The sequence below is a fragment of the Bactrocera dorsalis genome, chromosome 2, assembly GCF_023373825.1.
Source record: "Bactrocera dorsalis isolate Fly_Bdor chromosome 2, ASM2337382v1, whole genome shotgun sequence".
NCBI classification, from domain to species: domain Eukaryota; kingdom Metazoa; phylum Arthropoda; class Insecta; order Diptera; family Tephritidae; genus Bactrocera; species Bactrocera dorsalis.
In genome coordinates, this window is record NC_064304.1 from 32083377 (window position 1) to 32095859 (window position 12483).

Sequence of the window (12483 nt, forward strand, 5' to 3'; positions counted from 1 at the left end):
CTTTCACAATCTTTCACACAATACGCTCTATGGAACCTTATACGCGATGTTAAGGAGGTAGTTGACGCAGATTGTGGGGTCTACCTTTTTGTGGATTCGGCAGATCACACTTAAATTCTAATCGTCTGGTATGCTTCCGTCCAGCCATATTCTACAAAGAAGATGATACATGCTCCTCATCAGTTCTTCGCCGCCGTATTTGAATAGCACTCCTCATCGTACCAGATGTTCTTTCGACCTTTCCAAAAGCCAATGGTTTCGCTTGCAGCTGTAGATAAGGAGCTTAAAATGCCATCCCACAGTTCCCTTATACCGAGGTGCTGATGAGTGCTCTCAGAGCGCAGGAGTGCAAGTCGAGCAGAAAATCGTTCTGTTGTCTGTTGTGATTGCAGCTTCTCCACGCCGAATCTTCCTTTTCTTTTTAGTGGTCCGAGTCAATGCTAGGACCTCGAAACGTACACACGTCTGAAACACTAAGAACGTGTCTTCTTGACAACATGATCAATCTTTTTGCTGGATTTATGATCCGGAGACTGTCAGGTAGCTTAATGAATTTTCTTATGTTGGAATCTTCCCAATTAAGGATCCGGACATTCTAAGTGATACTTGGTCTAAGACCGGAAGTCGTGATCGTGACCTCCTTGAGTCATATGTAAAGGAATCATGTGCGATTTTAAGCAAGTGCCCTGAGACAGCTTTCTCTTGCGTGAACTTCTAAACTGAATACAAAAATGCCATATTTCACTTTACCTTGCGAGAGTATAAACCCAACTTAGCCTTCCTTACTTGTTTACACATGTGGTTTGCAAGAAGAAATAAAACGTTTATAATGTATCTGTAGACAAGCGACTTCACGTAACCTTACAAAAAATTGTCCAGTAGAGTTAAATCGTACGATCTTGGAGGCCGCCCACTAAAAGTTTGTTCAAGAAATTTATTATATCATGGCTGTATGGCATGTAGCGCCGTCTTGTTGGAGGCAAAGGTTTTCCACATCAACATCCCCGAATTCAGGCACGAAAAGGTTGTTAGTAATCATGGCTACATAGCGATCCTCATAGGATATAACGTTATGGTCGGCTTCATTTTAGAAGAAATATGGACCAATGATCATAGACAGTGACTTTTTGACGATGCAAGGGCATTTCAACAATGGCTGCTGGATTATTCTGTCCAAACCAAACAAAAGTGAGCTTCGTCGTTGTACCAATTCGTCTTGCGATGCGTCGTCGTGTGAAATGGCAAAACAAACTGTGGATAAAACAAGTAAAAAGTGTCAAAAAGATCAACTCCGAAAAATTATTGCCTCATTGAAAACACGTGAAAAACACCGTATATAATAGGCATATTAAAGTGTTCGTATTCTCTAAAAGAAAATCTTTTTTTTTTTTTTGTTGAGCATGGTGCGATTTTATTATTCAGTTATTGTTGCTAACGATAAAGATACTCTAAATATAATGATGTATTCCAACTTTGCACCACCATTTTCTTAGCGAATGGTAAATTTGCTCACGTCTGAAGAATATGTATATTAAATGCCGGAGCGATTCCAAGTCCGACACATGCAATGCATGAAAAGTGTGTCACCTACATACGAAAACGTCCAGCGCGAATAGTGGTGGTCGAGTGGCGGTGAGCCAGCACAAATGGTAGCTAAGCCAAGATTGATGGTCAAGGTTTTGCAATGCGTTTTGGCAGGACATTATCTACTAGGAGCTGCTCCCCTACCACCAAACTCTTAATTCGGACCGACATTTGGATCCTCTGAAAGAAACAATCGCCGGGAAGCGTCAAGTTTTGAACAACGCCAGTCCGTTGATACCGATGGCGACTCATCAGAACCCGAGGGTGTTTAGTTGTGAAATTCTGCTGCATCCGCCTAATAGTCCCGGTCAGGCACGAAATAATTACTATTTGTGCCTGTCTATGGCGAATGATTTTGCTGGTAAGAAATTCTCCGTAACAGAAGTATTATGAGGTGCATTCTTACCTTAATCGGGTTGAACTATACTAAAGAAAGTAAAAATAATTGATTACTTTTTACTAGTCTCAATTACGAATACTTTCTATAACATTACAAGAACATGCCTGATTATGTTACCTGCTATTATTTGTTTAATTCTCTGATACAATTTTCAAATACCCTTTGTCTTCCTCCATCAACTCAAGTTCTTTAAACTAATTTCGAACACCTTCACCTTTCCATGACGGGAATATGTATGCCATATAATACAGGGTAGGCCATTTAAAGTTGACCCATTTGTTTCTAAAAAAAAAAGAACAAAAGAAAACAATGTTTTTTGTTCATTTCAAAAATAATTTATTTTGGTCCAAGGGGATTTGTTTCAGCTAATATTTAAAAATTAGATCGCGTAAATGGGCACCTTTAGCTTTGACAGCTAAATGCACTCTTTTTTCGACATTTTCCATGACTTTGGCCATTGTTTCGGATGATATGGCGGCTGTTTCACGTCGAATGTTGGCTTTCAGTTGAGCTAAGGTCTTTGGCTTATTAGCGTATATCTTGGATTTCAAATAACCTCACAAATAAAAGTCTGGTGGCGTCAAATCTGGTGATCTCGGTGGCCAGTCAACATCACCATTTTTCGATATCAATCGCCCGGGGAAAAATGGTCGCAATAAATTGATTGTTGGTCGAGCTGTATGGCATGTAGCCCCGTCCTGTTGAAACCAGAAGTTATCCATGTCATTTTCGCGAATAATGGGTATCACAAAATCCGTTATCATGGCTCGATAACGCTCACCATTGACTGTTGTCGTGGCTCCATCATCGTCTTCGAAAAAATACGGTCCGATGATCATATTCGCGCAAACACCGCACCAAACTGTTACTTTTTGGTCGTAAAGAGGCTGTTCTTCAATTAATTGAGGATTTTCGGTGGCATAAAATCGGCAATTTTGCTTGTTTACGCCTCCATTCAACGAGAAATGTGCCTCGTCTGACATGATGAGTTTTCGCCAAAAGTCAAGTTCGTTTTCAGCCATTTCGATGGCCCATTTGCCAAAATTAAGGCGTCGCGGATAATCAGCTGGGTTTAGTTTTTGTGCCATTTGAATTTTATATGGAAACATCTTCAAATCTTTATGAATTATGCGTCGGAGAGTGGTGCGAGAGATGTCTAATTCCTGAGAGCGGCGATAACTCGATGTCGATGGAGTCTCCTCAATACTGGCTCGTACAGCTTCGATATTTTCATCAGAACGTCTTGTGCGTTGTCTGGATGCATGACTGGCATTACTGAGATTACCGGTGTTCACAAATTTTGCGTATAAAGACTTAATTGTGTTCTTAACTGGAGCACTTTTCACTTTATTTTTTTTGCGAAACGCACGTTGAGTTAACACAATTGAAAAGTTATTTTGAATATAAAGCTGAACAATTTCAGCGCGTTCTTTTGGAGTGTACTGTTCCATGGTATAAATTGTCTTCGAATGACGCTTCTAACGCGGTATGACATTAGCCGATTTGTCAGCGCTGTTAAAAGTTACAGCGTTGCCAGATGGGTCAACTTTAAATGGCCTACCCTGTATGTATATATCTCTTTATATATCGGTAGTTGCTTTCAGAATATACATTTTTCGGCAGCCGAATGTCTCACTCAATCATCGTAACAGCCTAGAGAACTAAAAGCCTCTATCAAACGAAGTCTTATCATAATTTTCCCTGTATTGAATAAGAAGTCTAAAAAATAGTGTCCAGAAAAAATATAGTGAAAGCATTTCCGAATACAAAAACCAACTCATAAATTATATTATTTCGGTGCAAAGTGATTTATCTTATACGAAAGGGAATAAAAATAGAAGTCTCCTTGACAATCGTCAATTACCTCAGCATAAGAAGAAAAAATAAACAATTCTTGTTTTTCAAATCTAAAATGATTTGTAAGGCGATAAGATTATATTAAACTACTTCGCATTACATAAATACACTTTTTTCCAAATATAAGTCGAAATTCAGAGACTACAAGAAATATGTACTACTAAATTCGCTGCACACTAAATATCGTCCGGCTAAACGAAAATGTGGAAGAAGCTCATTCTACTTGCATATATCCTGGCCAGCGTCTCGGCTACACAGGTTCAGAAATGTAAGTCAAAACTATTTTTTGTTTTATATTAAAAGAAAATTCTTACAAAAACGAGTGTAACTAAAAATTACGTTTGAAACAAAAAACAGGCTCCGACAACAAACCTTTCCCGTTGGCCGTACGTGTGCTAAACTGTGAGATACCTCCCTGCGATGTTATTAAGGGCAATGTAATGATATTCGAAATCGATTTTTACGTGAGTAAGTAGAGCAATTGATATTTAATTCCCTAAAACTCAAAATTCTGAGCAACACCGTTTCCCTACAGTGAAATATGTGACGAAGTTGACCACTTTGGTGAAGGCTACCACTTTGGGCATAACAGTACCGTATGAATTGCCTGATGATGTACGTGATGTCTGTTCGAATCTTATGCACGAAGCCTACTGTCCACTTTACGCTACCGAAGATGTGACCTATCTCTTTACGTTCCCCATTGGCAATTACCCGGAGATCAGTGTTAAAGTGGAAATATATCTCGTTGATCAGGATCAGGAGGTGGCCACATGTTTCGTTTGTAATATTAAAGTGAAGAAGGGATCCGCGAGTAATAGTACGATGTATGAAATTGACTATTAAGTACTTGAATGTGTCTAATGGTAAAAGTTTTAAATGAAATATATTTATGGATTACGGAAAATTCAACTGTGATAACTGAAAATGTGGGCATTTTAAAATAAATCATGCACTCAAAGGGTGTGAAATGGACTCATTATAACTGAGAACTTACTTATACTTCTTCTTCTTTATTAGCGTAGACAACGCTTACGCGGTTATAGGTAATTGGATAGCCAGGTCCTTCTCCTCCTGGTCTTTCTAACGGAGTGGAAGTTTTCTTCTGCCTCCCCCCGGCGGGTACTGTGTCGAACACTTACAGAGCTGGAGTGTTTTCATCTTTTATAAATGTAAATATATCTATTCGGACAACATGACCAAGCCCTTGTAGCCGCTGTCTTCTAATACGCTGAACTATGTAAATTTCGTCATATATCTCGTACAGCTCGTCGTTCCGTCGACTAAAGGACCATAAATCTTTCGCAGAACCTTTCTCTTGAAAACTCGCAACGTCGACACATCAGTTGTTGTCATCGTCCATGCCTCTGCATCATATAGATAGATGAGGATAATTAGTGACTTATAGAGTTTGGTCTTTGTTGTTTATTTGTCTGGACTTTGCTTCTCAATTACCTATTCAGTCTAAAGTACCACCTGTTGGTAAGAGTTACCCTGCGTTGGATTTCGAGGCTGACATTGTTGTTAGTGTTAATATTACTTCCAAGATAGACGAAATTATCTACGACTTAAGTTATGACTGTCAACAGTGAGTTGGGAGGCAAGTCGCGAGTGCGCTTTCTAGACGAAACCAAGTCAGTGTTAATACCATGCCCACTAGGAACGATAAAGGGTCAGCTCTATATACAATTTAAACAAATAGTTCAGAACAAGAGTATAATAATGAAGCAGATATGGCTTCACTATGACAAGGCATGAACTAGGAACTTTTTAAATAAGCTGCAAGCTAGAAAGGAAGAAAGAAAAAGTTTTACACTTTCGATTTGAATGCGCAGCTATATTAAAATCGCGACATAGAACACTAGGAGTCCATCACGTAAAACAAATTTAGAGGTAACAATGAAATGAGATAGCAAGATCATAAAGGTCTCATGGTAATCTATCAACCAATACCCGTCCAAGCAAGATAACTGTCAAACAAAACATTCAATATTGGCGATCCTATCAGCATAAATAAGGAATATGAGGACCAACTTAAAGCAACAAAACAATCGGAAATTGAATACACGTACCTCGTGAAAACTAAAAAATCGTGATTCTTTTCATACAAGCGTCATAGTTCTGGTCACCTTAAATTTCTTTCCGGAAAATCGGATCGATTTATCTGCTCCAACGATGAGTTAAGTAGAGTGGAATCTTGGCAATCTCAGGAACTTTTGTTAAGCCACATCGTTAATTTGGAAATGTTCTTCAGACTTTGGTAAGCTTTCAAAAAAAAAAAGACTTTTCAGCGGCTAAGGAGAAAAATATTCAGTTAATGCCAAGTAAATTAATTTCACTTGTGGTTCTAAAATAATAAAAGTAAATATATATCTAAATAAATTTGAAATATTCACAGCAAACATACATACATACTATATTTCTGTATTTGAATATGCTTGTGGTCTGTTTTTGTAATGCCATCAAAGTTTTCACTCCCCAACAGTCACGGCGCCACCACCAATGACATTCATGCGCCGGTGGCTGTGTCTCCAAGCACAGCGCTGCATTCTGCCCGGCGCTGGTGCGAGCATTTCATAATTCCGAAACGCATGAATTTTTAATATCACCTAAAAGCCTGCACTGGCATTATTTTTCCATGCGCACAAATTCCAAAGTGCATGGCAAACACATACATGCTTACTTATGCCACAAGCATATACAATGGAAACACATTTTTCGAGTGGTTGAAAAATTGTGTTATATTTTTTGCCAAGATTTACATAGAAAATGAACTTGGAAAATATTAAATGCAAATTTGTCTCTCATTCATACAAATATAAAGAGAGGTATACATAGAAGTGCATAACAATATATTGTTTGTCTTTTAGATTTATTATAAACATTGTTGTAATTTGTTGTTTTACTTTAAAAATACTTATTCCTTGACTTTTGTTTAAGAATTTTCAATTTTTTTCTTGAATCTAAACTCTCCATCTAAGCGAAAATAACCTCTCTTGTATTATTAGCACTCTCTCGCTTCACTTCATACAGTTGTTAATCGAGAGCAAAGGTTTGGATAGGTCGGCTGACACGCTGTACATCAACCTAGTGGTCTTTAGTGATGTCAGATGGAGGTTTAGTTTAATTTGAGCTGAAGTATTTGTCACACAGGATATCAACGCGTTTTGCGAACCTTAAGAGCTACTTGATACTCCATCTAGTCCGTTCAGCTAACAATGCAAAACAGAAGAAGGTATTCCAAAGTCTCTCTCATACCTACATACTTCCCTGCACTTTTTGTACTTACTTATGCTCATCCGGCTCGCGTATGATGGGACAGTTTGTGGCCTGCCATTAGGGCAACAACCGTCCTGCAGTTGTTTCAAAACCTTCTCAGTAAAAAACAAAGTTTTCCTTCGGGACCCTTACACATGATCTTGGCGATCCTAAGAGATTCCATCTCGCCCTGATCTGTTTATGAGCCCTTTCGGAAATTTCACTGTACATTTAGGTTGCCTGAGATCCAGCTACAAGCATTATTTATGGTTTTGGATGCATTGTCTACCTTTCAGAAATCATCGATCCTTAACAGCAACAATAGCAAAAGTCCTATGTATAAGATGATTATCATTATTGGCAAACATTGCTCCGAACCTGTTAAAACAGGTTTAGTTCAAGATTTATAACACTTCGAATAAACAATGCTCATATTGTGTCATTGACAAGTGAAACTTATTTGCAAAAAATTATTTCCGATCATCGATTTATGGCGGAGATTATCTGACTGAAAAGTGGCTAGGTGTTATTGTAAATTTTGGGTGAGCCATGATAAGTGTGAGACATCTGGTCTATTTCAGCAAGCTAAACTGTTAAATCATATTTTTTGAACAGAACGATTTCGTCGGCTTATCAATAACACACGGTGAAAAATAATTATTTAAATGTATAATAACTGATTTCTCATGCTACTTTTGTTCAATATTGATTGGCATTTCATTATGGAAGAACTAATGCCTGAACAACGTTTACAAATCTTCAACTTTATTTCGAAAATGTTTTTGGGGCACTTCGCTCAACTTATGGTCAACATAATCGGAATACTGAGCGTACTATTCGCAACACCATCACCCGTCATTATTGGATAATATTCGACCGAATAGACCACGTCCAGCACGCAGTGAAGAAAATATAGCAGCCGTAGCTGAGAGTGTACACGAAGACCGTGGAGAGTCGATTCGGCGCCGTTCGCAGCAACTCGGACTGACGTATGGAACGACTTGGCGCATTTTACGTCGAAATCTTAAAATGATAGCGTACAAAATACAGCTTATGCAAGAACTGAAGCCGTTCGACCTTCCCAAGCGACATCGCTTCGCTCTATCGGCTCTTGTAAAGTTCCAAAAAGATTCGATGTTTTCGAGCCAAATTTTGTTCAACGATGAGGCCCATTTCTGGCTCAAAGACTATGTAAACAAGCAAAAATATCGCATGTGTGACAAAGAGCAAGTTAAAGAGATTCAAGAGCGGTCATTTCATCTAGAAAAAACAAGGGTTTGGTGTGGTGTAGTTTGTCTGATATAAGCAACCTAAATCTAAATTATTAATAGAAATAGATTCTATATAACAAATGTGAGAAACAAAATCATTGATATTAATCATTGATTAATATTTCTCTAAGTGCACATTTGCACTTAATGGCCAAATTAATGCTTTGCATTTACATCTTTGAATCTACATTATCGATTATAACTTTCGATATTATATTGACCACTCAATGAGAGCCATCAAAACAGCTAAGTGCAAAGCAATTATCTGCGTCACCTTCGATCGGCGATCAGAGCAGTAACGACTCAAGCAATTAACAATGATTATTTAGGTACAATGGAATTTAACAGTGGTTCTTTTATTATAATTTAGTTGTAAAAACCCCAAAAATAGTAAATTATACAGGCACTAAAAGGGTTGCGCAGATAAATATGGCACCACCCGATTATAGGACCAATTTATAGCCACAAATAAGCTTTCTAAGTTACATCTAAGTTTCCATTTTGAAAAAAAGGTTAGTTAGCTACAAATGGCTGTAATCACACCCTTTGCGGACTACAATAAGCTTCTTATGTTTCTTTGCTCTATATATGCCGAAATTCGGAATCGACAAGATCAACATCGTGAGCTTTATGACAACATATGACAACTGAGATTCTTCATTTGTACCGGGAACTGTAAGATATGTGATGGTAGTCGCCGTAAAAAGCATAAACAAATACATCTAGATGATAGTCTGTGGTTCAAGTCAGTTGAAAAAGCATTTTGACAGACGAAATACAATATACGGAAAAGAAATTACTTTTTTAAAACCAGCGACCCTCTCCATTTCGCTACGATCTTTCTCTTATTTGAGAGAACTGTTCAACACTTCGACATTCACAGATAATCGGTGGTATAACCCGTTCTCTTTTTGTCTTCCTCGAAGAAGTATAGGATTTCAACTATCCTGAACACCGTTAATGGCGTTCATGGCCATGGAAAACATACATGTATAGCATAAATTTTCCATATATCTTTTTTAGCAGTAGACAACGCTTACGCACGCATCGTTCCACCGACTGCACTATTTGGGGTTGCCAATAAGAAAATAAATTTTCCGCAAAACCTTCTCTCCGAACACTCCTACGGCCGACTCATCAGATAATGTCACTGTCCATGCCTCAGCATCTTATAACAGGACGGGCATAGTGAGAAACTTGTAAAGTTTGGTCTTTGTTCGTTGAGAGAGGACTTTACTTTTCAAATGCTTATTTAGGAATCAGATTTCAGATCTGATATTGTTGCTGGTGTTGATGCCGATTCCAAGGCAGACGAAATTATCTACGACTTCAAAGTTATGACTGTCAACAGTGACGTGTAAGGCAAGTCGCGAATGCGGTGACTATTTGTTTGATGACAGGAGATATTTCGTCGTGCTCTCGCTCACTACCAGACCCACATGCTTCGCTTCCTTATCCAGTCTGGAGAAAGCAGAACTAATGGCACGGTTAATATGGCTAATGATATCGATGTCATCGGCGCAGCAATTGTACACGCATTCTTGTCGATTGGACACTCTTAGGTTCCAATCGTTGGGCATGCCTTCATCCGACTATATCTTGTAAAGAAGCTGATGCATGCTCCTTATCAATTCTTCGCCGCCGTATTTGACTAGCTCGGTCGGTAACTCATTGGCCCCTATCGCTTTGTTGTTCTTCAGGCGGATAATTGCTATTCGGACCTCATCATAGTATTTCATCGTCATCAATTGCGTAATCCGGTGCGCCACTACCAGATGTTAAACTTTCACCCGCCCCGCACGTGTTGTGGTCTATTGCTACATTGCGAGGTGGGGTGTCCACTTTTTCTCCACTGCGACACGACAGTCCTCGTCGTACCAGCTTTTCTTTTGCATTTTCCTGTCGGGTAGAAAATCTTTTAGCTATCGGTTGCGATTGTAACTTCCCTACCTCACCATCTCCTTGAGAAAGGATCCTATATTTGAAAATTTAGTATAACCTATGTTCACCGAAGAGAGTGTGGCTTTCCAACGGTGGAAGAATTTTTCAAATCCATCAAATTTCGAAATTTATTCAATTCAAACAAACTATCAAATCTTCCCTCTTTCTAATGTTAGTATAAATATAAGGTTAAGAGCATTTTATGAAATATTGTAGCTCACCGTTAGAGTAACTGGTTACACTGGGCTATTAACCGAACTTGTCAGATCTTGATAAATACTTAAGAAATGCATTATATACTCGTATCAACTTTCCTCTCACCACAACTGTATAACATTCAGTTGAGAAATGTCCCAAGTTATGACAATTATTATATATCGCATGCAATTACGATCAATATCGCATGAGATTTAATAATGAACAGTACAGATTTTAATATCACACCATTTACGTAGGCGGTTGAAATCCAGTACATTAAATAAGACAAATTTAAGACCAGCAGGAGAAAGTCTCTAATTTTCATGGATGAAATTAATTTCTATGTGGACTTTCAGGAATCCCTTAGGATGAATCTTTTACTTTCCCACTTTTTCTAAGAAGAAGGTAGCAAACGAATATGTGGAGGTTCTCTTAGTAAGATCTAAGTCGTTTATCGAGAGCAAAGTGCGTTCAGCTTTTAAAAGAAAAAATTGCTAATCTTGAGAATCATATTGATTTGGGGTATGATAATCTTTCAGTCTTATCAGTCTTTTTACTGAATTCTTTTAGCTTGTTGCTTAAATGCCCCTACGAACAAGACATTTCTGTTTATACCATTGCAGTGTTCAACAGCCAAGTTGAAGAGCGGATTCAATACCGTAAATATTAAAAATAAAATACTCAAAGTTTTAAAAATAAGAATAACTTATTATTTTATTTTATATTTTTAGCAACAAACCATAAGGAAACGAAAGAAGGGGGCGTGACATAACTATTAAGGTGAGTAGTAAAGTACATATGAAATTTTAAGCATTTTACTGCTTCACAATTACTGGAAAACGCCTAAAAGTATGCTTATAAATAACGACCAGATAACTAGTTTAAACACTAGGGATATTAGATTAGTAAACTGAAGCCTCCTGTAGTTGGATATCAGTTATTTCCGGCAAAATCGGTTCAGGGCGAAAATATCACAAATCTGCTTTGGTGCTTCATTTCTGTTTCTGGGTGTCTAAAAGTATGAAATCCGTGATGTTTTTTTCCTTCATCTGGCAGAAGTGGGAGTGGGGAAGTGTTGTTGTTCTATCTAATCTCAGCATATGATAAGATGTTCACTCTCATTGCATAACTCCCTATCGAACTGTGTCCAGTTAGAACTCCCACAACCTTTGAAAGGTGGACTTTGTTGAGAGCGAAGAGAAGATCTTTTACGATTTATCTTGTGCCAAAAGAACCTTGAGACTGCACAATTGCTGGTAATTGATCAACGCTTGCCGAGATGATCAGAGGCCCTACAGTCTAAAAGTGAACCACAATAAGACAATAACAATAAGATTATTGAGAGTGAAATAAATATCTAACCTAGCAAGCTCATTGGCCTTGTAATATCATTGCGGTTAGACACCCAAGCCAGTCTAAATATAAAATAACTCGGTGTTAGAGATAAGAAGTCTAGACATATTTTGAGAAAACAGCCAGCGAACTCAAGGCTGATATTGCTACCCTACTATCGGAGTGGATAGTCATTACTCTAAAAGAGGCCGCGATCCAGGCAAATAGATCTACTGCTACTTTTATGGTAGTCTCCACTTGGAGTACGCTGCAGTCGTCAGAAAACCTATAAAGGGAGCTGATGGAAAGTTCCAGACTGTGTACTCTTCCATCAACCTATGATCCATCCGTAAAGAAGTCAACTCCAGCGAGTCTTCTCTCCTAAGCACCCTCGAAGGTACTTATGTGAGCAAAGAAGCGACAACCAAGACTAGCCTGGTAATCCAAGTATATGGAATGTAGTCACGACTGGCGCGCTGTTGTTAACTCGACTATAACTGCGTAAGCGCTTTCGCCAGTAAAAACGAAGAATCGAAGTTTGCAAGGATTTCAGAGTGCTCAGACTTGCAGTCGACTCAGATACTCTGAATGTGGAGGAAGCTTTCCTGCGCCTTCTACCAATCAAAAATTTTGAAAACATTT

The 12483-nt window shown here is 38.3% G+C and overlaps 1 protein-coding gene across 1 annotated transcript; it reads left to right on the forward strand.

Moving 5' to 3' along the window:
- The first annotated feature begins 3894 nt into the window (after nt 1–3894).
- Nucleotides 3895–4807, forward strand: LOC125776591 (NPC intracellular cholesterol transporter 2). Its single transcript, XM_049449693.1, has 3 exons — nt 3895–4109; nt 4199–4309; nt 4377–4807. The coding sequence occupies exons 1-3, from the start codon at nt 4043–4045 to the stop codon at nt 4685–4687; spliced, it is 489 nt and encodes a 162-aa protein (XP_049305650.1). The 5' UTR covers nt 3895–4042; the 3' UTR covers nt 4688–4807.
- Nucleotides 4808–12483: the final 7676 nt, after the last annotated feature.